The following is a 26502-nucleotide window of genomic DNA, read 5'->3' on the forward strand; positions in this document are numbered from 1 at the left end:
CATGGGCAAGTGTCTTCCGCTATAGCCCCCAGCCAAACAAAGCCTTGTGGATGGATTTGGTAGACAGAAACTGAAAGAAACCTGTTACATACGTGCATGTTTGTGTGTGTGTGTGTGTACATGTCTTTGTGTCTGTGTTTGTCTCATACCACTGTTTGACAGCTGGTGTTGGTGTGTTTACATCCCTGTAACTTAGCAGTTCAGCAAAAGAGATCCAATAGAGTAAGTACCAGGCTTCAAAAAAAGCCCCCAAAAAATTACAGAAACCAGCAAAAAATAAATGGGTGTGTGCATGTGCATTGATTCACACATCCATTTCTTTCCAGGCATGCATGGATTAATGACTATTATTAAAGCAATGTTTTACATATGCACACACACACACACACATTACACACACATACAACACATACAACACACACAAGTCGACACGGATGTCAATTAGATAAATTACAGCAGCTTGTCAGTAATGCTGCATTTCGTGGCCATGATCAACAGCTGAGTCCACTTGGATGTAAATAGCTCAAATGTTAAGTTGCAGCGACACTGTGGGATTGCAATACCCAAGAACTTCTAGAAAAAAGCTGTCTACAATGGATCGGTCTCACATTAGCTTAAATGCTATGGGAACCAGGAATACGAGCCAGCATCACGTATCCATGTGATTTGGAAAGAGTAGGGATAAGGATGTAACAACACTAATTGTGGCTCTACATAATTTAGTACTGTGTAAACAGCTAATTATTGCATGTAGTGTTTAAAGTAACTACTCTATAATGTATGCAATTGATTTCGATGCTACAACTAACTGCCCGGGAAAAATAAATAAATAAATAAATAACAACAAGAAAAGCAACTATCAACTTTTCAGGTTACATAATTTATCAATATAACATGATATGAAGAGATGGTAAATGGCAAAAAGCAAAAAAAGAAAAAAGAATGTAATAACCTGTATATAAAAAAATATCACAATCATATCAAGGTCCCCCTCCCCACAAACACAAGAATAATACAATGTTGGAAGCATTAGGCTTTCCTGAAAAGGAATCTAATTGACAATAAGGTCTGGGTTTTTTTTTGTTTTGTTTTCATTATATATATATATATATATATATATATATATATATATATATAGGACTGGTGAACCAGAAGGCTACATCAGATTGGAGCCTGGTGTAGCTTTCTGGTTCACCAGTCCTCAGTCAAATCGTCCAACCCATGCTAGCTAGCATGGAAAGCAGATGTTAAACGACGACGATGATGATGATGATGATATATAAGTAAAGAGTTATATTAGCTTTATAGTTAAGTCAAGTACTTATTTTATCAGTCTCTTTTGCTGAACCACCAAACTATGACAACATTCATCAACATCGTTTCTTGGGGGGTAGGGGCACAGAAGCACACACACACACACACAATATGACAACTTCATTCCAATTGCCCAGTAACTAAGCTGCATATAACCTCTAATTTCACATTTAACTACTTAAAAAAGAAAGAAAAATACAATAATCAGTATGTATGTGTGTAGACACAGACACATATTATACATGACTGTTCTAACAAGGGAGAAGCTGCACAGTAGTTCAAGCTGACCTACTAGAAAAAATAGTCAAAGAAGCTTCCCCATATCACCCCCCCCCCACTACCTTAGAAAGTTGAGACATAGTAGCTCCACCTGCTAAAATAGAAGCCAAAGCTTCCTCAAATCACTACCAGTTGCCTTAGAAAGGAAGATCATGTTAGATAATGGAACCCTACATATTTTTGAATTGAGGACAAGACGATATGAGCTGGAATATCTTTTCTCATCAGTTTGCTCAATCAGAGCTGACCTAAGCTAAACAAGTTACATTTTTAAACAAAGTTTTGATTTTTTTTTTTTTTTTTTTTAATGAATTAAAGCATCTAAAAAATCCCTGAAACATAGAAACTCTGTCTCTAAGATATGAGCATTTATCATTTCACTGTAGACTCAATTGTTGAAATAGTCACAAAAAAGCTTGCAACAACTGTTTCTCACAAAAGTATTGGGTAAAGAAGGTAACATTTCATAAGCTTTCAACATTCAGATTACTGTCTAATATGATGCTTATTTATTCACATTGTTTTGCATTAATCGTACATTATCTTGAAACTTTAAAGACAATGATGTGAGAGCTTATTTTTAGACTGACATTGTAAGATAGATCTGAGAGGCCTGGTTTGACAAGTTTGAACATAAAACAGGTAGAATATTTGGGCCTCATATGTTCAATTTAAATGCTAAAGAGTTAAACATATACAACTATATTCTTAATGGTAATATAGTAATGATAAACAGAATAACTGTAAATCACTGCAGAAAAAGTATTTTGAAGAAATAATCTTAGATTTGAAAACCAATAGAATTAATTAAAAGAATTGGCCAATATTTATTGCTTCCATGTAAAACAGCAATTACATGAAAAAATGTAAAATAATTTTCACAATTGTAAAAGTTTCAAATGTGAACAAAAATGACATTATTCGAAACATTTCTCTAACAAACAGGCTATGGGTTTGTCCTCTTTCAAAAGCACTATAAAATATATATATATATATAATTAAAAACAAATCAAAAGATTATTGTGTACAATTAGGTCATCAGTTATAATAACGTCCGTCTATTAGACAAATCAATTAGTAAAATGAAGACAATGTAGATACAATAAGCCAAATATATTAGAGAAACTTAATGATTATCAGTTGTTTTGGTTAGAGATTATTAGAAACAAAGTCATTAGATATGTAAAAAATGTTTCTATGTGAAGAATTTACAAAATATGGCTAGCAACCAATAAGTGCTTCTATAGCAAATATCATCTTTCCTAAAGAAATAATGCTGCCTGAAGATAAAACCAACCTACAGTAATGATATAATAACAAAGTGAGTAAAAGTGCATATTTGCTCCTTGGTTACAGATATGATCTGTCAGGTTACAACTGAATATAGCTACTCCTACGATTATGACCAAAGTGAGTCGAGATTAGCAAGTTCTCACACACATACACACAAGTTTTACACTGTATAACCTGCTAAAACTTAAGAAAGAGATGATAACCATCAGCCAAAGAATAAATGTAAGAACAAAGAAATGATTGATTACAGCTAGCAAAGAAACCAGCCCGAAATTCTGTATTTAGAGAGGTGGTACTCAGTCTTTTGATGCTCGGGGCTTACTTTAACCAAAAGGCATTTTACAAATGCTCCCTCCATATGTATTATATACTCTCTTTACTTTTACTTTTTTCAGTCATTTGACTGTGGCCATGCTGGAGCACCGCCTTTAGTCGAGCAAATCGACCCCAGGACTTATTCTTTGTAAGCCTAGTACTTATCCTATCGGTCTCTTTTGTCAAACCACTAAGTTACGGGGACGTAAACACACAAGCATCGGTTGTCAAGCGATGGTGGGGGGGACAAACACAGACACACAAACACAAACACACATATATACATATATACGACAGGCTTCTTTCAGTTTCCGTCTACCAAATCCACTCACAAGGCTTTGGTCAGCTCGAGGCTATAGTAGAAGACACTTGCCCAAGGTGCCACACAGTGGGACTGAACCAAGAACCATGTGGCTGGTAAGCAAGCTACTTACCACACAGCCACTCAAATAAAAATAAATAAAAACTGATTATTTTAATCAAACAGAAGCTAATTTTGTATATTAGTTATTACCTATATTTTCTTAATAGATTCCAATCAGCATGTGGCTCCCTTCAGATATTTGTATGGATTTATGCCCCACTGCATTAAACTTTTATGAAAATACTAAAGAAGGTGATGATTGACATAATGAAATTACAGTGGAATGTTCAAGCATCAGTAGTCATGCTTCTGCTCACTGATAATGCAATGCCTTTCTTGTATTTTAATCCTGACAAAGATTTTTTTTTTTTTTTCAAAATTTTATATAGAATACAACTATTGTATCTGGTTGAAATATTTTATTTCAAAGAAAAGTGTTGACCCTTCTAAAATACCCGTGTCTTCCCATAGCCCTCCTTGACAGTTGAATGCCCCTTTGTATGCTAACACTACCTTAGTTAAGAACCACGTTCGACAAAATTTTAGAAGAGAGGAAAAAATAAGAATCACAAGAAAAGTACAGATGACATATCAGTAGTTTCCAAGAAAATGCTTACAGCAATTTCACAATATGTTATAGAACTAACTTAAATCACAGGGCAATTTTTAACAAAATCAAGGGGTTCGGTTCACAAGTATTTAATCACAATTAGAATTATTAAAGTAATGTACTCAAGTCATTTGTGAAATGCTAATGTCCTACCTACACTTATTCCAAAGGTCAAGATTATCCAGCAGCCATGTTGTGAATGGTACCTGAGCTAAAGAAAAGGACTGTTTCTATTTTGTTCTATTCCAACTCTATTGAAAATACAATGCTAACATCTGATCACAACTGGACAAAGCATTTTACATTTTTAATCTGAATATTATTATTATTATTAATTTTTTTCTCTTTCTCTTTTTTCTTTTCAGGAACGTAAAATATCAAATGATATTTATGGTCTGAAAATATCAATATGCTTAATGATTACTTGTTTGTTTGTATTTTTTTAATTTTTAATTACTTAGAGCAAGGGTGTGCAGCAGTACACATAGTCTTTGTATACATACTCAGACTGTTGAGTTCTATGGGGTCGGTGCCCATAGGAAAAATGTAAGGGAGAAAGAAGTGGGTTCTTGAACATTGTATTTTTAAGTAGGAAGATTGAGTAACTAAAAGAATGATATATGAGATTTTTGTATATTATCTTTCGCTGTAGCATCTATGTAATTAGTAATAAAAAATTTTTTTTTAACCAGCAACATAATTTCATTTGCACTCATGTCAGAGAGAAAATGGCAATTTATATCTTAAGATAAAATAAACTTTAGCTAATATAATCAAGTTGTTTTTATGTGAGTGTGTCTGTGTGTGGTGGTGGTGGTGGTGGTGGTGGTCTAGAGTTCTACATTCAGTATAACTGTTTTCTTTATAGAAGTGACAAAAACAGCCAAATACAAAAGGCAACAATATTTGCCAGAAACTGAGAACAAAAGCATAAAGATAAAAAATGGTGGCAGATAGCTTTTTGTTCTTTTTCTTCTTATCTCATAGTCAGGAGAGAGGAGGTGGAACCCATGGCTTTTACACAGCCTCCAAGACTAGTACAAGAGAGAAAGGAAGGTATGCTCAAACCAGAAACCTAACCTGAATGTTTGAACTCCATCAAAGACACCCAAGGTGCTAGGTGGTGGTGTTTAAACCAAGTCATGGATTATCAATCCTACAATCTGAGTAGGCCATAGCAGGATTTGAACTCAGAATGCAAAGAACTAGAACAAAGTGCAGACAACCAATTTGATGTTCTTAGGTGTGGCTGTGTGGTAAGAAGTTTGCTTCCCAACCACATGCTTCCGAGTTCAGTCCCACTGCGTGACACTTTGGCCAAGTGCCTTCCACTATAGACTTGGGCCGACAAAAGTCCTGGGAGTGAATTTGGCAGATGGAAACTAGAAGAAGCCCACTGTGTGTGTGCGTGCGTGTGTGTGTGTGTGTGTGTGTGTGTGTGTGTGTGTGTGTGTGTGTGTGTGTGTGTGTGTGTGTGTGTGTGTGTGTGTGTGTGTGTGTGTGTGTGTGTGTGTGTGTGTGTGTGTGTGTGTGTGTGTGTGTGTGTGTGTGTGTGTGTGTGTGTGTACGTGCATGCATGCATGCATGTCCCAGTACTGCTTGACAAACAGGTTGGTGTGTTTATGCCCCCATAACTTAGTGGTTCAACAAAAGAGACTGGTAAAATAAGTACCAGGCTTCAAAAATAAGTACTGGGGTTGATTTGTTTGACTAAAATTCTTCAGTGCCCCAGCTTGGCCACAATCTAATGATTAAAACAAGTAAAAGATAATCTACCACTCTGGACTGGTATGGTTTCTTATATTGACTTCAATGAATAATGACAAGATAGAAGGAAAAGTTGACCTCAAACATGATTTGATCTCAAGAGTACAGAGAACTGGAACAAATACCACAAGGTATTCTGATGCACCAACAACTCTGCCAATTCACCACCCTAGATAAAACTGATAAAAGCTGGAACTCTTGTATACTTAGATAAGACATTTTCTTCTATATAAAACCTGGCAATCGTTCTGTATAAACATTTACAACTTGATTTTCCCACAAAGTACAAAAGACAAAAAAAAAAAAGATTAAAATTTGCTAAAATCAGCTCATTTTGCTTGGCAATTGGCTTTATCATACTTAATTGCAGAGACAGAATTATTAAAAATCGTAATTAACCTACACCAAAAAAAAAAAGGAAATTACTAAAAGATATTTAATTATACATTTAATTTTGATAAAAGCTACTTAAAATATATGTTCATGGCGTGTGTGTGTGTGTGTGTGTGTGTGTGTGTGTGTGTGTGTGTGTGTGTGTAATGACAAAATTCAAATATTTGACATTACTGTTTTTGTTAAATATTTAAATGAAAGATCCATAAAAACTTGAAAACAACACTAAAAGTAATCTTCCTTTAAAAATTAAAATCTTTATCTAGGGATTTTCCAGCAGGGGTGGGGGTGAGAGAACGATAATGGGTAACAGAGGACAAACAAGAGAAAGGGTGAGAGGAAAGAGATAGAAAGGAAAGAGAAGAAAACAAGATATTATCATCATTTAATGTCCACTATTCCATGCTTGCAAGGGTCAGATGGAATTTGTTGCCAACCCTCACCAGTTTCCAAGCCCATAGTTAGACATGTTCTTACAGAAAACTGAAAATAAATGACATCAATTGGATGATGAAGATTCTTCTTTATAATCACATGATGTCTAGACGGTGGCTGGCGCGCGCGCGCACGCACACACACACTCACTCACTCTCTCTCTCTCTCTCTCTCTCTCTCTCCCTCCCTCTCGCAACACTCACACAAACACACAAAAAGCTTCTTTCAGCTTCTGTCTAGCAAATCTACTCACAAGGTTTTGGGCACCCTGAGACTGAGAGTGCCACACAGTGGGACTGAACCCAAGACCACATGCATGGGAAGAAAGCTTCTTAACCACACAGCAACATCTGTGACATGACACACAAAAAGTAAAGAGAAATGAAGCTAGAAAGGAACAAAAACAAGAAAGTGAGACGCACTGAACAAAACAGAGAGGTGGGGTGGGAGGGTAGTCCAGAATATTTGCAGACAGTTGGCTAATTCTAAATGAGACTGTTGAAACGGAGACAACAGGTGCATATTTGAATCTAAGATTAATACAAGGACATAAATGTCAGACAGACACCAAACTAAGAAGAAGCCAGACTACTCAATGTCATGTTCTGTAAGAATTTAACTTCACTAAATGATACATCATCATCATCATTCACTGTCCACTTTCCTTGCAAGGAACAGAGGACAAAAATTACTGAGGCAGATTTTCTCCATCTAGATGCCGCCCTTCCTGTCATCAACCCTTACCTGTTTCCAAGTAAGGTGATATCTCCTTAAGGCCAGACATGTACTCACAGGTTACTGAAAATGAATGAAACCACTTACATGACAGTGGCACTCATTTACAACCATCACATAATGTCAAGATCATGCGTGCACACACACAACAGGGTTCTTTCAATTTCTGCATACCAAATCCAGTTACAAGGCTTTGGTGGGCCTGAACCCATAATTATGAGGTTAGGAAACTCTCTCTCTCTCTCTCTCGATATATATATATATATATATATATCATCATCATCATCGTTTAACGTCCGCTTTCCATGCTAGCATGGGTTGGACGATTTGACTGAGGACTGGTGAAACCGGATGGCAACACCAGGCTCCAGTCTGATTTGGCAGAGTTTCTACAGCTGGATGCCCTTCCTAACGCCAACCACTATATATATATATATATATATATATATGCAAGCTGACTATAATAATCAGTAAAAACTACCACCTCAACACAAAATGTGTGATTTGCATCATAAGTGAAATAGGAGTTTATGATGTTGGTATCTTTTTTTAATGGTATGCGTTTAATGTGTAATTAATGTGATTTCAAATTGCTTCCAATGAAAACTGAAATTGGGTGGCAAACTCTTTTTATCGAGAACTTTGCTTGACAGTGAGAAAAAAAAAAAAATTATCACTTTTATTTTAATCTTTAATTTAATGTTATTTATATCAAAGATCAAAGTAGAAAATTAATCCCAGTTTTTTTTCATTATTTCTATCAATTGTCGCTAATTAAGCAATTTAGCACACATTTAACGCACTTTATGGAGAATATTGAATGAATTTTCAAATCCAAATGAATAAAATTACTTCTGATAAGAAATTTATCACAACTAATGCAAAGAACCAAAATAATAATAATAATAATAATAATAATAATCCTTTCTTCTATAAGCACAAGGCCTGAAATTTTAGGGAGGGGCTTAGTCAATTACATCAACTCCAGTGCTCAACTGGTTACTTTTTTCATCAATCCTGAAAGATGAAAGGCAAAGTTGACTTTAAAGACAGGTAAAATGTCACTAAGCATTTTGTCTGGCATGCTAATGATTCAGCCAGCTCACTACCTTAATAATAATAATAATAATTGTCTGATATAGGCACAAGGCCTGAAATTTGGGGATGTGTTTTTACACACTGATTCTATTAAATACAGTTAAGAATCGAAAGTTTTGGTTTCTGATTACTATATGAAATCAGAAGAATCTGTTGAAGAATGGTTAACCTTAGTGACATTATAAGAGAGCAAAATGAATTTTAAGAACCACAACATTCTCAAGAAAATTTCGAAACCTCAACAACCAAGAATCAAAACTGTTTCACTGACTTTTCTTGCCAAGAACCCATCTCTAAACCACAATGCTTACCATTTTATATTATTTTATTCCTTTACTCATGCTTGCAAGAGAACTACTTTTAAGGGTTTAGTCAATAATACTGTATTTTAGACGAGAACTTATCGATTTCTAACTGCTAAGTGACAGGACATAAAAGTTCATAACATAACCACAAACAAAAGCATGAACACACACACACACACACACACACACACACACACACAAAATACACTCATAAAGCAGTGATCGATCAAAGGCTAGAATAACCCTAAGTATCAGGCAGTGGTATTGAACATGGAACCTCATGACTGTGAAGCAAACTTAACCAAATAGCTATGCTGCCATCTGAATAAATACTTCAAGACATATGTGTACAAGTGTCAACAGAATCAGTTATGCATGCAAACATATCTACATGTGCCCAGTTAAATTTACAAATTAGAGTTTATCAATAAATTTCCGTTGAATATTTTATAGCTACTTGACAGAAAAGATGAAAGACATAGAGGGAGTTAAGTGTCCTAAATATTTCAACATTTAATTTTTATGTTCTATCAAATTTGTTTATGTTGATTCCAGAAATGTGCAAATAACTTCCATCCAACAAATTGCCAGGCTAAGTATGTTAATAGAGACGCAATTACCAGCCTAATGTAGCTGCAATATTCATGAAGATTGTAACTTCAATGTAGATTCGTAAATTCAAACATTACTAGTGTTTAGTCAGAACATAGAACCATTTATGGAGTCACTGGTGTTGCATGGAACATTTTCTGGGGATAAAACTGAAATTTATTTGGCTTGAGATTTCTATTTTGCCTCACAGTCATATATAAAACACCTTCCACTAATCTATAAAATCAAAAATGAATCATAGAGGATTGAATAAGGAAACAGGTTTATCAGAGAGGCTGGCAATACACATTGTATTACCAATACTACACGGTGTCTGAGATGATTAACTCTTAACGATCGAGTTCATTAGGTCGGAAGAGCAAGTGATATAGTTCACTGTGGTTTGCAGTAGCCGCATAGTGAAATGAACAAGTGAATTATCAAACTTGCAGTGCTGGATTCAGTTCTAGTCAAGCAAAAGGTGGCCTGTTATTTTCCCATCCAGATAGCAGTAATTCATTTCTAGAATACTTGATACTAAAGGTAAGCATCAACTCTGGGAGTACTAATAACTTAGGAGTGTATCTGGTGCCAAAGAGATGGTTGAGACAATTTACACACGGAAAGCAGGTACTAGTGAATTAAAAGCCCAGACTTACACAATTAAAATATAATTTCTAACAGAGGTAATAATTCACTACCCCAGCCATTAAAAAAAAAAAAAGTAGAGAACATCACTTCAGGAATTGAACTGTGATCATGATAACAATAATATACCAAGATGACTTGATGGACAACTAAACAATAATAATGGTTTCAAATTTTGGCACAAGGCCAGCAGTTTTTTAGGGTATTGGGGAATTGATTACATCAACCCTAGAACTCAACAGGTACTTATTTCATTGACTCCAAAATGATGAAAGGAAAAGCCAATCTTAGCAGAATTTGAGTTCAGAATGTAAAGATGGACGAAATACCAATAAACACTTTGTCTAGCATGTTAATAGTTCCACCAGCTTGCCATCTTCAACTAAACCATAACAACAACAATCTGGCTTCTATAGTCAACATTATGAATCTAATCCTCATTTTTGTTGTTGTTGCTTAAGTTACTAGTTACTGTTTAATAAGATTATTACTGTTGCTATTGTGTAATTTTTCCCACTGAATAATAGGCAGGTAAAAGAGTATTAAGTCATTTATTGCTTATAAGAACTTGTTTGATTTATTAGCCAATGTAATTAGTAATTATATTTCTTGTAGTATGTATACTGTTTATATTAGTCAGACTAGTGTTATCATTTTGATCGTTGCTTTCATTACATTTTGGCTGTTGTATGCTCCAGCCTTCTTCAGGTGTCATATGTTGAACTTGGTTGTTGTATTGGAATTTTAAACTTAACCCTTTATTCAATCTCCAAGGAGGCACACATTTCTCATGCAGCTCTCTGTGTTTCGTAGTAGATAAAGACATTGGTTAATGCAGTGCAATCACATAGGAGGTTCTGAGTTCAATCCCAGACCAGGAACTAAGGTAATTCACAGAAATCAACTGAAGCAAAACATGTCATGAGATGCAGAGAGCAAAATGAGAACAGTGTACCCTTGTGGATCAAATAAAGGGTTAAGTTTGAAATTCCGGTACAACAACCAAGTTCAACACAAGACATCCAAAGAAGGTATTTTATAAACATTTCTATATAATAACCCAATTACGATATGATCAACAATCAACAATGAGGATTATAATTTGACAAATGATCAATCTCCTTTCCCAAAGTGCTAAGTTACAACACTAGTTGTCATGTGGCTGCAGGTGACAAATACACATACACACATGCATGCATGCATGCATGCATGTATGTATGTATGTGATAGACCTCCACACAGTTTTGTCAACCAAATTCACTCACAAGGCATTAGTTGGCCCAGGGCTAAGGTAGAAGACACTTGCCCAGATGTCACATACTGGGATTGAACCTAAAACCAAATGGTTGCAAAGAGAGCGCAAACTAAGTTTGGTCACTTAACCAGAAAATCATGACCTCTTTCTTGTTACAGCACAACATTGTATCCAGAATAAAAATTTATTTTTATTAAGTGATGTTATCCTATAACAGAGAAAAACAGTAAAGATGGAACTGGTTTTAAATCATAGAAAAAATGTGGAAACTGGTGAATCACTTAGTTTTTTACAATGCTGAGCTTTGAATGCATTCACAAAAATAAAATTTAAAAAAGAAAATTTTAAAAAGTAAATAGCTACTTATATAAAAAAAATATACATCAAAAACATATTCTTTTGCAGAAATAATACTATTGTCATCGACAATAGAAGAAATTTGACTTTTCTTGCTATTACCAATTCTAGTTACTAAGCAACTACTGACTTTTAAACCAGACTTGTTCAGGTCACCTAGATAACATAGCTTAGTTAATATTTAATGACTTATTACTGCAATCCATTTTCTTCATGTCCAGACTTTATGCACTGTCAATTTTGCATTAATGAACTTAGTGCACAAGCAAGCCAAGTTCACTGTCAGATGCCCTTAGTGTCAACATAGTAACACTGTCTGAATTATAATCTATCCTTCACACTCAAAGGCTGAACTAGTTAACTGCTGCTCAGTTTCTAGAGTCTGCAGACATTAGATATATTAGATAATACCATTTCAGCTTCTCTCATATTCATCTGTAATCCATTGATTCAAGCACTTCTGTCCAGGTAAGAAACATGTGTCAGAAGAACAAAAACTGGTAATCATATTTTGTTTCAGTTATTAGACAGTGACTATGCTGAGGGCACCACCATGAAGAGTATTCATAGAACAAAGTGATACCAGTATTTCTTTCCCCCCCATCCCATGGTCTGGTACTTTTGCCAAACTACTAAATTACAGGGATGTAAACAAACCAACACTAGCTGTCAAGAGGGTGTTGGCAAACACAGAAGCACATGCATACGCACACAAACAAACTTCCACAAGGTTTCTGTCGAGCAAATCCACTCACAGGCACTGGTTGGCCTGGGGCTATAGCAGAAACTTGCTCAAAGTGCCATTCAGTGGGGCTGAACCTAAAATCATATCGTTACAAACCAGGCTTCTTAACCACACAACTTTTCTTCTTTTTACTGCTTTGGTTGTTGGATGGAAAATGATTTGGGGTTCAGGGCAGGAATGAAAAGTATGGCAGTTTAGTTTTAAATACCCCCCACCCCCACCCCAAAGTACATTTTGCTTCATGAGAAAGAGCACTGCCCCAGTTCAGGAATTGAAGAGTCAATTGGTTGGGTTAATACCCAATTTTAATTGCTCTAGGTGACAAACAAGAGAAAAAGAACAGACAAACAGAGTAAGATTTTCAATGAGATGCAATCTTTAAGAAATATTACAAAAAAAAAAGAGGGCTTAGAGGTTTGAGATATTGTGGGAAATGAGACAAAAAAAAGTGAGAGTATGAAATCAGTAGATTAGGATAGAAGGTTGGGCAGGCATGGCTGTGTGGCACTTTGGATGTGTCGTCTATTATAACACCTGGTCAATCAATGCTTCATGAGTGAATTTGGTAGATGGAAATCATGTGGAAACCTGCTGTGCCTATGTGCGTTTATGTATCTGTTTCACCACCACCGTTGATTAACAATTAGTGTTGGTTTGTTTGCATCCTCATAATTTAGCAGTTTGGCAAAAGAAACAGAATAAGTAACAAACTTTAAAACTTAGTGCTGGGAGTCAATTTTTTCGACTACACCCTTCAAGGTAGTACCCCAGCATGGCCACAGTCCTATAACTGTGGCCAAGCAAAACGTAAAAGATAAAGATGTTTACCAACATCATTGTTGTAGCAATCACAGAAGAATTTGCCAGAACAATGGAGCAATGGTTAGAATGTGTTTGTGAATGGTGGCTTCTGATAGCAAATGACTGATATGCAAGACATTCACTTGTAAAGTGCACAAACTACTTTGAACTAAACTATTACATTATAAATACATAAGTTCAAGAAAGTGTAAGGTACAGCCAACAATTCCTGTTTCTGAATCAAGAAAATTATTACGAGTTGAAAGATGTTTGAGGTGGTAAAGATAGTTATCGTAGGGAATGCTGCCAAAGAAACAAACTGACTTCTTTTATAAGTGCTTTTATAAGTGAAAGTCTAACCAGGTAAGAATTATCAAACGTATTTCCATGGCCTACATTTCAATAATATACAGCGTTCCTGAGGATATTTTAGCAAAGACTCTCTTCACTAATTACCTATTATCTTCAGATTCACACATAATTAAACAATATCTCCTTTCATGATCAAACTGCCAAGCTATAAACTGATAAAAGAGTGTTCAATACCCAAAAATGCAATTTATCATGTAAATATTTTCTAAAAATTACTTTTTCACTATTATTTTGATTAAAAAATAGAAAAGCACCACCTCCCCTCCAAAAAACAACAAAAAATAATGAATAATGATTCTGTTTCATTATGAACTCAAAACCAATAGAGAAAGAGTATGTGAAGCCATGGAAACAATAGATAAAAATGCATTTTTATTTTTATATACATACATACATACATACATATATATATATATATATATATATATATATATATATATATATATATATATATACTGATTAAAGAAATCATTTTTATAGTAAACCAAGCTATCTTGTAAATTTTTTCATTACACAAATTAAATTATGTTAAAAATATAATCCAGCGATAAGGACAATTCATCTTTATGAGAAAATACCTCCTGTTTATATATATATACATATATATATATATATATATATATATATACCATACATATACACGCGCGCAAGCGCATGTGTGTACACATTGTATGTTCAGTTAAAAGAGTATAGCACAAAAAAGCTCCGACATGATAAGAAAGGAAATTAAATGCACTGACCAATATACTCTTGACTTCAGTAGTTAGCCTGAGGGAAAATTTTTCAGAACATTCCTAGCAAGGCTAGAATAAACATCTGGCAGCATCATAGCATGAAATTGGCAAATTAAAAGTCAAATATCACAGGACTACCCTTTCATTTCCTAGATCAACAAGTAATCAATACATTTTAACTAGTCAAGCATAACTAGAGACAAGCTTACAGGATGTGTGATCCAATCTCATGAAATAGATTTTAAAATGTCAGCAATGATTGCTTAAGTTAGTTTGTATTATCTTAATGGGTTTTAAATGGACTAGTTTTTATACATGCACAGAAAAGCAAAAAAAAAGAAGAAAGAAAAATAAATATTTAAGGAATTTCCACACTGTTTCTTCAAGAGATTGCCTATAATGGGAATATTTAATGTTTTATTGGTAGATCTATTGATAATCTAAAACAAATCAAAATATCTATATTCTTTAATAAGTACAAGAGACTAAAATCTCTTCCATGAGTGATCAGAAAATTCATCATTTAAAACATGCAAACACACACACATTTTCTAGTTTTATTAGTTTTATATAAATTTTTGTTTTTTTTAAACCTTTTTATTCCATCATCATTATTTTTACAAAGCCTTTTCTCTGCTAGCATGTGTTGGATGGGGCATCGTAGATTGAGTCAGCTCTTATTCAGATCACTGCCCTCCTAGACAGACAAGTCTGTCTCGTTCACTGGTTCCATTTTTGAATGTGCTTTTATAGCTGAATGCCCTTCCTATTGCCAACCCCTTTACAGGATGTACAGGATGCATTTTATCAGAACACCAGTACTTGAGAGATTGTCTTGTCCTCAACAAGAGAAAAGAGTCTTTTCTTACCCAATAGGATTTCCATTTGCTCGTTTGCCAACACCAGAAGGTTGTCTTGTCCTCAGCAAATAGAAGTGACTTTGATGTTAGACGACCAATGCAAGAATGTGATAGATGAGAGAGTAAAAGAAAAGAATCAAAGAGAGAAGTTTGAAAAGGTAACAGAGATAAGTAGAGGGAAGAGAGTGGTGAACAGCTAGATGATAATTGTTGGTAAGGATATTCAATACAAATAGCACATTGGAGAGGAGAGAGAGAGAGGACAGGGTAATAGAAGAGAAGGTACTGTAAGTGAGAGAGAAGTGCTGGAAACAGAAAGAGAGAGAGAGCTTGGAAAGACAGTAGGCATTATAGATGTCAATAATGAGTGATAGAGGAGAGAGTAATCATCAGTTACTTTGGTGTAACCACCAGTTACTCTGGTTATCCTAGCATACCCCAGAGCTGCATCTTGTCTAGGCTAATTCTTTTTCTAATCAATTGTACTAGAACTGTTTCAGTAACTTTGATAACCTAGTTCATCAATTAAATGCTTCTCTAGCTAACACTCTCTAAAACATCTTTGCTCTTGTAGAAGTGGATGGTGATATTATTATGCCAGTAATTGGTGATAACACCTTCCTCTGCTACCTGACTGACTATGAGTGATGGATGTTGAGTGATGGATAGCAATAAAAAATTTGAGATAAGAGTGGAGGTGCCGGATGTCAATAATTAGTGGATAAGGGTTGGAGAAATGGGGGAGAGAGAGAGAGAGAGAGAGAAAGAAAGAGATAGTAGATGATGGCTATTGATAATGAGGGGATGGTGGTAAGTGGGAGACTGAATCAAGACAGATCCAATTAATAACATCCCTTGTTACATAGGCAGTACAATGGGGGGAGGGGGTGACAATAGGAAGATATATTAATGAGAAGGTGAGAGAACAATGGATATGAGAGTCTCAAAGCCACAAAGAAACAATATATGAAGGATTGATATGAGCATAGTAGTCAGGGGAGATCTAATTGTAGATATTAGGCATCTCATTTTCCATCTCTGACATCAACCTTTTTATATCCAGTCTTCTGTGCTTGTATGTATTGAGTGAGTCCCTTTTAGTACACTGATTCATGGGCCTCTTTCCCTCCTCTCCTTCCCAAGATTCAGCTTTCTAAAATGAGTCTTCCAGAATTTATCCCATAGCCCTTCTTCTTCCACAGGTTCCATCCACAAAGAGCACTTGGCATATCATTAAACAAGTGGCATTCTCCATACATGACCATACCCACATAGTTTTCTCTCTTTCACACTCCATCCAGTTACTCCATGTCAAGTCTTTTCTTTCACCTCATTTGTACTCCACTAACAACATTATGCATCCAGCAAAGTATGGTCACCGCATTTCTTTTCAATCTTCTCAAATCCTCCGCATTCAAGGTCCATTTTTCAGTCACACAGCATACATAAGTAGCATACAATCTGCCCTTCAATAAGAAAGAGAAATCTTTTGCTGGAAAGTAGAGGTAGCAGCTCCCTGAACTTTTTCCACTACATTTTAACTTTGGCAACTGGGCTTTTGGAACAGTTGCCTCCACTCCAAATTTGGTCATCTAGGTAACAAAATCTATCGACTACACCAGGGAACCTTCTGAACACTTGAAGGAATTCATTTCACATGAATTCTTACTGCTAGCTACTCCCGTGCACCTGCCTCATATGAAGCCAACCTACATTCCTTGTCAGACTGCCTGTGGTCTCACAACACTTCTAATGTATCCATAGATCAAAATTGGGTATATTGTATTGAATTCCTACTTATTCTTTCTCTGCATATCAAGCATGGCCATTTCTAGTGACAGTAGGGTCCTATCATCTTCGCTAGATTTACTGTGAAGCATCCTTTTTAAATATTGTTTCCAAGCCTGGAATTTCTTCATTAATTCTTTAAACAATTCAGCTATGGTAACTAGGTAGAGAGGTGTTTCTAAGGACAACCAATCTGAAACATCTATTGTGGCTTGAAGGACAACAGTAAACAAAGGCGGAAAAAGAACTAAGCCCTGATTAACGCCAACCTGAAAACTAAATTCTTCATGGAACTCATTGTTAATCCTCTCTCAGCTTGATGATACCACCTTTGTACATGGCTTACAAGAAAGACACGCCACTGACCTAATAATACATGTTACCTTAGTGACCACCAGTCTTGAGAGCACGAAGCACCGTCAAAGGACTTCTCCAGGACCACAAAAGCTAAATAGAATGGTTTATTCTAGCCAAGTACGTCTACAATTGTTGTTTCACTAAGAACATGGAATCAGTGGCACCTGTCTGGGCATTAACCTGAAATGAGTCTTGTCTAGGCTAATTCTTTTCCAAATCAGTTGTGCTATAACTTTTTTAGTAACTTTTATAACTTCATCCATCAGTTTGATGCAACCTGTCTCGCTCTAAAGCATCTCTTTTGCTCTGGTATAAGTTGATGCCAGTATTACGCCAGTAACTGGATATGACACATTCCTGTACTACCTGACTGACTACGAGTGGCTAGCACATTATCTACTTCAAATATTTTAAGTGTCTCAGTGATTATACCATCCCCAATGGCCCAGTACCTTCCCTTTCTTCATATCCTTAATTGCGCTTTTGATCAATTGGCTGTCAATTTCAATGGTTGATCCATCAAAGTTACATGATTATATTTTTCCATTTATGAAAATTATCACTGAATTCCGACTCTTAGAAATATACAATAAAAATATACATTTTTAAAAGGTTACTGACTAACAATTAATAAAACTGTTTTTAAATGATTCATTACTTGTTTTATTCTAATAATTTTTTTTCCTCTTCTTCCATAAACTGAAACTAGTGATTGGAACATTAGGAACCATTCTCCATTTCTCCCTCCTCAACATTTTTTCTTTTTTTCTTTGACATTAAACTAACTGATGCAGCATTCAGCAACGTTTTGGTAAGGGATATTCAATACAAAGAAAGCATGTATGTCACTAGGACCATGTACCAAATATTTCAACTCAACAAACAGAGAGCAATCATCACCAAAATAAAATTTTTAACAACTTCCTCCTTTCTTTCTTTTTATTCTTTTACTGGTTTCAGGTACTGGTTTGCCTTCATGGATATAACCATTATCGCCATCCCATCATCGCTCTATAATCAACAGGTACTCATTTCACTGACCTCACAAGGTGGAAAGGCAACAGCAGCCTGACGATTTGAACCCAGAACGTAAAAAGGTATCACTATCACAAGCTATTTTCTATGGTACTCTACAAATTCTACACTCTACCATTAATTCATTACAAATTTAATATGCTCAATCATCAGAGACATTCAAATAAGTGCTCTATTCAAGGATATCACTTAATCCCAATATCCAAATGTTCTTAACTAAGTTCATTGAAGCAAACCAGTCCAATTCAGCCCATTAGCATGTGTGTGTGTGTGTGTGTATGTATGTACATACGTACATGGTCATGTGTCACCCTGATCTCTAGACTCAGAGATATTAAGGTTTGCACACTTGTTACTGTTTTAAAAAGTTATCCCTGTCACTACTGAGACCAGGGAAAAAAAAAAAAGAGAACAACCAGCCTATATTGCTTAATAAAAGAAAATATATGCCTACAAGTGGATCATTTGGAGAGAATCCAATGAACGCTAATGTTCCAAATACCAATAACTCTTATAGATTTACTCCTCTACACAGACAGAAAGGAATAGCAGATTTAATGGAAAGCAGACTCCTGCAACTAGATCCATCTGTACTGAGATGTATAAAAGAGAACCCAATAAAAGTAGCAGCTATTTGATTTTATATATCAGCCCTGAGCAAGGAAACCTCAGATGTGCTTTTGCAACAGGATGTAGGAAGAGTACTAAAAATTTGAACTGTGCTTTGCTGTCCTCCACAAAAAAAAACCCCCATTAGTGCACTCACATGCAAATGCACACATGCCAGTGTAAATGCATGTACATATGCATGCCCCCCACACACACACACACATACGTTTATGTATACTAGTGTAATCCTTTGCCTCGAGCTGAGTCCCTCTTGGTGAAAAGGTGACTTATTCGTTTTTGATTAATAAAAATCATTAGGACTGAAATTAATACTGGGATCAACACAATTGATTAGTGAAGGTGGTGCCCCAACAGGGCTGCATTTTCTGCATGAAATGCAATAAAAGAATAAGGAAAAGAATAGACACATATACATACATGCACACAAACATAAACCAGACACATATAAAGACATATAGCTCGATAGACACAGTTTGTGGGTATTAAAAGGCAAGAGAATGTTTTAGGAGCTCATTTCCAAAATAGAACAGTATTCTTGTGCATTTAGCTTCGTTGATTTATTATTTATCAACTGTCATTAGTCTATTCCTCAGAGGAATACACTCATCAACACACAACTCACTGCTAAAATGACACCTTGGAGTTCTTTCCTTCTTTTCATTTTATATTAGTAATGATATGCAGTCAGTTTATTTGGCAGGAAATTTTTTTTTTTTTTTTCCTTTAGAGGAGCACACTAGTCTGGCATTAGCAAATGCCTAATGAAACAGGGTTAATGGTCACAAGTCATTGCAATTCTCATCTTCCTGAGAAACCCTCTGAGCATTTGGGACCTGCAAAAGAATAGCTACCAAATCCCCCTCAAATCACACACCCTATCTTTAAAAGGAAGGATATGGTAAACGTATTATGTCTGAAGATGGAAAAAAAAACAAGATGGGATGGTCATGGTAAGATTGTCATTGATTGTAAGTCTACTTAGTCGGAGCTGACTTGGCTTTTTTTGAAATTATATCTACACTTGTTCTCTAAATACATTAAGAAAGTAAATTTGCTTTTCAACAAGTTGATGTTGCAGAACAGTTTAGCCATCAACCTATCAACATTTTGATTTTCAGCAGAGCTATAACAATATCAACTGGTGCCCATCTTTACAAATTCAAACCCATGGTCTTTATCTTAAAATAGTTTAAGAAGTTGTCTAAACTAATGAAATCCTGCATGCCGCATATAACTGATTAAAGAAATGATTTACGAATAACTATGAGTAATACTTTGAATAAATATCTCATTCAGGAGAAGGAGGTGACAGAATTAGAAAATGAAAGTGAATACTTCTCAAGAGAAAAATAGCTTTCAGAACAATGGAATATAAACCACATTTTCAACTGGATTTCTGATCTATATAATAACTATTTCAACAATACATCTGAATGATAATGGAAAATGAAAAGCTAAAAACTACCCAATCCATAAATTTTATATGACTACATCAGCTCAGACCATATCCAACTATAAGCATACACAGAGATTATCTCACCAAATTTAACATGAAACCATTTTTGGAATTTTTTAAACAAAATATACCAGATTAGAAAGGAAAAAAAAAGTTAAGGGAATTTTTTTCCTGTTTCTCAGCAGTTATTGTTTTAACTATAAAGAATAAATATTTCAATAGAAAACTAATTTTGCTTAATACATACAAAATATAACAGAAAAAGGAGAAAAAAGTTGCTGTTTTCCCCCCTAATTATTAGTAAATGTTTTAGCTATAAAGACTAAATATTTCATTAGCAAACTAATTTTCTTCACAAGTAAAATACTATTGTGATGTTAATTATATACAAATTAGCAACTAGTAAAAAGTACCTCTAACTAAGAAAATTGCTTTATTATACTTTCAAAACAATTTTTTTTTTTTTTTTTTTTTTTTTGTCCATGTTAAAAACTTACCTGAACAAAATACTTGAGATGTTTTATATCATTATTCTTCAATCTTGACACAACATGATCAATCCCCCGCAAATTAACGTCTAAGTGTAGATTAAATCCGTTAGCCATCGAGTCAGATGACAACAAATATATACATATACATATATATATATATATGTATATATATATATTTATTTATATACAAACATAAAATATTAATGATCTCAAAAATATCTACTTTGACTTTCTTTAATGCCAAAAATTACACTTTTTGGCATTCTCTCCTTTAAAAAAATACTTTATATTCAAAGTTTCTGTGGTGTATTTTGGTTTGGTGGATGTATGTATGTGTAGGTATTATATATGTATATATAGATATATATATGGGTATGTGTGTATATATACTCATACAATGGTAGTATTATTTTCTTTACTCTTGCTTTTTTTTTACTTAGACAAAGTAAAAATAGACTAAAATATATATATATAAAAAAGGGGGGAAAAAAAAAGAAAGATAAAGTAAACCACACAAGAGAAACTAAACTGCAAGGTGATGGGGTAATGAATGAAAAGATAAATTTATATCCAGAGGTTGCAGAATAAAGAGGTAAATCCACTCCAATGGTAGATATCCATGGAAAAAAGAGGTATCCATTAGTTTAATCCATGGTAGTAAATGTGAAATGTTCATCAGCTTGGAAGTAACTTTACACAGCCTCATTGTAGCCAAATAGTAACACATGGCTACAAACAATTGCATCCACTGCTGAAGAATGGTTATGGCTAATTACAGCTTAATGTTTGCAGACACTGGTGGGGGGTAAAAGAAAGGGGGGAACAAAAAAAATGAAAATGAATTGAATTGCTTCACAATTTACAAAGCTTTCACCACTGATTAGACACACAAGCTGCTGTTACTGTTGCTACCATCCCAAAGTATCCATCATATGTATGCATCAAAAACCAATATATTTTATCCTTAGTGATTCTGATAGGTTGACAACACTGTGGTTACCAAAAGATGAAGCATGCTGATTACGTTCACATCACTATCTGCAATAGAAGCTACTCCAGCTGATGAAACTGGCTTGATAGTAGTAGCAGTAGCAGTGGGGGTGATATTAGCAGCGGCAAGATCAGCAGCAGCAGCAGCAGCAGCAGCAGAGATGCTAATGGCCATTCCTCTAATTCTGCTATTAACTTGTAACAGTAGGTAAACTGCAATACAAGAGCAGCATTGGGAAAGTTTTATGTCTTGTCTTACTAAAAACTAATGCAAGTTATAAACTGTGAACTACACAACTAACATCTATTTTTTATGTAGCAGAAGCAGAAAGAGAAAAATAAACATGCACACACGCACATCCAAGTGTTATTTTCCAAACACAGGAACACACATCCAAATATTGTTTTCCATGCACACACACACACACATCCAAATATTATTTTACACACACACACACACGTCCAAGTATTATTATCAAAAAGTACGCGCACACAGAAACACACATCTAAGTATTATTATTATTACACACACACACACTAGTATTTTATGATAAAATGAAACAATAGAAGTTAAACATATCAAAACAGTCATTTTATAGACTAACTACTGGTTTCACATTTTGACACAAGGCCAGCAATTTGGGATGGCAGGGAAGGTGATAAGAAAATTATATCAATCCAAGTTCTCAGCTGGTACTTATGTTATTGACCCCAAAAGGATGAAAGACAAAGTCAGCCTTGACAGAGTTTGAACTCAAACCATAAAGACAGATGAAATGCCACTAAGCAAGAGGTAGCCGACACGTGAATAGGAATACGGGAAAATCAGAATTTACTATGTCACATAATTTAATTAAGATTCTATACTTTAATACTGCTTACAGAAAATATGTAGAAGAAATATCAAATATAAAAGCTAATCATCACAACTGCATAGATTTTTCAGTCTTCACTCATCATTTTTAAATTAACCTGTTCATTTCATTACCAAATTTCTGTAGATAAACACTGGGCTGTTTCAATTAATGTTGAAAATAGTGAAGAATTTAGTAAAATAATTTTGTTGCTATTAAGCTAGTTTGAAACAAATTAACATGAAATCTTAATGGAAGATTTCAATTCAGATCATTTAAAATATAAAGTTCATATCAGAAAGCTAAGGTCAGTTTCAGAAGGGTTAAGTGAAAAATTTATATGTCCTAAGGTTCTAAAATTGACCAGCTTGTCAGCAAACTTTTATATAGATTTATACAATTATTCTGTGCATAAGTGTATTTGTAGACAAAGACATATACACACACACACACATTATAAATGAATATGCAAAGCTAATTCCTTTGGCAATGTGAATATGAATCAGTAAAAGCCTTGTGAGTAGATTTGGTAGACAGAAACTGAAAGAAGCCCATCGTGTGTGTGTGTGTGTGTGTGTGTGTGTGTGTGTGTGTGTGTGTGTGTAACCACCACTTAACAACCAGGGTTGGTGTGTTTACATCCCCATGACTTAGCAGTTTGGCAAAAGAGACAGCTAGAATAAGTACTAGGCTTTAAAAAAAATAAGTACTGGGATCGATTCATTGGACTAAAAATTATTCAAGGTGATGCCCCAGCATGGCTGCAATCTAATGACAGAAACAAGTAAAAGATAAAAGACAAGACACATGAAATGCCTTGACCAAACTTATTTTTTGATAGGTCCCTACAACAGATTTCCAACATCATTGCTTGATCCTTGTAGAACATCATATCCTGAGTAATGGCAGGATGGCAACAACTAGAATGTACACAAGCTACTCTACTAGATATCTGATATGGGCTGCTGAGCCAGTGTGTCTCTCCTGGGTATTTAAATGGCCACCTCTGTGCCAGGTGTCTTCCTGAAGCAACAACAATAAACAGATTTTGTAATATTGAAACTAATGAGATAATTTCACATGATCCAAGTATTCAAGCAAATAACAAATAAGATATCATGAGAGATTTGCTATTGCAAGCATTCAACTATGCAGGTTACACATAGGACCTAAAAGACAAAAGGTACGTCAATTTTTCCTTTTTTTTTTTTTTTTTTTTTTTTGCGTGTGTAGTGAATCAAAACCCCCCACCTCTGTCCACCTGCCAAAGACAAAAGAAGGTCTCATTTTAAACTTGGGACAAGAGATAATGTTCCCTTTGTCCCTGATGGATCCAAATGTACATCAGTCTAATGTCAATCTACCTGAAATGAGAGGGAGAGTACACTTAGAGTTTGGATTGTTGATGAATCCAAAGAGATAGGATTATGAAACCAAGTTCTCACAATGCTTACTGGAATAGTTATCAAGTTACCCACCCTCCCTGAGACTCAATCATTTTTCAGCCCTTTCGATTGCTATATGCAAAGGCACATGGCTTAGTGGTTAAAGTATATGGCTCATGATCATAAGGTCACAAGTTCGATTCCTGGCAGTACGTTGTGTTGTTGAGAAAGATACTTTATTTCACATTGCTCCACTCCACTCAAATGGCAAAAATGAGTAGTTCTTACATATCAAAGGGCCAGCTTGTCACACCCTGTATCATGCTGAATCTCCCTGTGGAGTGTTCAGCCACTTGCACTGTAATTTCATGAGCAGACTGATCTGATGATTGCATCAACTGGAACCCTCATTGCCATAACCAATGAAGTGCCAGTTCCTACAGCTATTAAAACAACCATTTACCTTTTATGAACTCTAACTTCATTTCCCTCTTGATATACAGACTTCCCCTCCACTCATTATACCTACAGGTACTTATAAATCCCAGCAGATTCAAAGACCAAAAAGACCTTAAGAAAATTCAAATATAGAAACATATGGCAATGAACAAGATAAAAGGTATTTGTAATCACAGTGGGATTTAGACTACAAACAAGGGGGTATAAAGTATCTAAGCCCCACCACCCGTTACTGTTAGGAACATTTCCATCAACCTTTACTTAACATCATGTTACACTCTTGTTACTAGAATTCTGCATGTTCTCGGTGATTTAATCTCAAAACCTCTCATACATCTGGTAGGTAATGCAACTAAGACAAATATTTTTCAAGAGTGCTTTTATAAGAGTGAGATAAAACACAAAGTTGGATACTAATAAAGCTAACAGGAATTTCAGATATATTATCACCAATGTACATTTGAGATACAGTTATTTATGTTTATGCAGATATTAGTTGAGAAGAATGAGTCAAAATGGGATCTATTCTGAAAATCTGCCATCTGTGTGATGTATCACAGCCAAATATCCATCTACAAAAATTTTCTACTGTCTTATATCAACAGAATTAAGTACAAGTAGGAATGTTGGTGGGGCATTCCCTATCTTTTGTTATAGAAATGGTAAAATATATATTAAGCCATTTACCCAGTAACAACCAAAAAATAACGAAGAAACACAAAAAATTTTCTCTACCTACACAGTCAAAAGCTACACACTACTAGTGGCCATCAGGGCATATGTGAAAGAAATTCTGTTTCTATGTATATGTCTGTGTGCGATCATAATTCTATAGCATCTTTCTTTCTTCCTTTCTCTCTCTCTCTCATATATATATCTTGTAAGTTGCTCAACATGTAATGTGATATGACAAAGAGAATTGAACTCTTGTTTCCAAATAAAGATAATGACTTAAATCACAACTTCAGTCCGACTGAACAATGATTGACCCACTAAAGATAATGTGGAGCCTAGGATTGCATGAGCCAAATCACTCAAGTCTTCGAGTTGAAATCCCAATTTGAAAACAGATGGTATCATCTGCTTTCTAATGAAGATCTGCTATCATATTTACAACTATTTTAATGCTCTAAAGCACTGCGATCTCAGTGTAAATCTTTTAACATCAGGTTATTTTGGAGAGTGAGTTCAGATGTGATTTGAAGCAGAAAAAAAAATTCGACACACATATTTAATTGGAACAGTACAATTATGAACAAGAGGATCCTCATTTTCTGATACACTTTTTTATTGTCCACCAATATTCATTCTTTGATATGGTTCGTAGTGGAGATGCATGTATTCTAGAGATACGTCTGAAGGAAATCTGGATTTCATTCAAAACTGGAAAATGATTTACCTAAGCTGCAATACCTTAAGCTTAGGAGAGACAAAATGCAAAGCAATGGCTCTCATTCATGCTCTCTCTGGATCAGACAGTACATCGGCTTTCAAGTTTAAGAGAAAGTGATTCTGTTTCAAGATGAAGAACAAGATTCAACACCTTACCAAAGAATTCACAGCTGTGCTAACAATTCATAACAAGATTCCCAACTGAAAGAGATTGTGATGAAGCAATTTATCTTGGAGCTACGCAACAAAAAATGATGTTCTGTTGTAAGATCAAGGACATGGAGTGTTACTGTCGCCTTACCTTGACCCCAACAAGAAATGCCTCAAATAAAGCATCAGCTTACAGGTGTGTGTGTAATATCTCTTTGTACTGACATCACATAATTAGAAGAAA

The 26502-nt window shown here is 35.0% G+C and overlaps 1 protein-coding gene across 26 annotated transcripts in view; it reads right to left on the reverse strand.

Annotated features, from left to right (window-relative positions):
• The window catches only part of LOC106869751 (liprin-alpha-1), a 323446-nt gene that overhangs the window by 215426 nt on the left and 81518 nt on the right, over nt 1-26502 (reverse strand). For 2 of the 26 annotated variants that reach the window (XM_089354798.1, XM_089354792.1), the window contains exon 1: nt 21035-22124. The exons of 23 other annotated variants lie outside the window; for them this stretch is intronic. In XM_089354798.1, the coding sequence (XP_089210924.1) occupies nt 21035-21142 (108 nt within the window). In that variant the 5' untranslated portion in view covers nt 21143-22124. Of the gene's footprint in view, nt 1-21034; nt 22125-26502 lie in introns of those variants that run through there. One more of the 26 variants, XM_089354783.1, reaches the window with a different exon arrangement.

This window comes from Octopus bimaculoides, chromosome 7 (assembly GCF_046866305.1).
Source record: "Octopus bimaculoides isolate indiv1 chromosome 7, ASM4686630v1, whole genome shotgun sequence".
Taxonomy (NCBI): domain Eukaryota; kingdom Metazoa; phylum Mollusca; class Cephalopoda; order Octopoda; family Octopodidae; genus Octopus; species Octopus bimaculoides.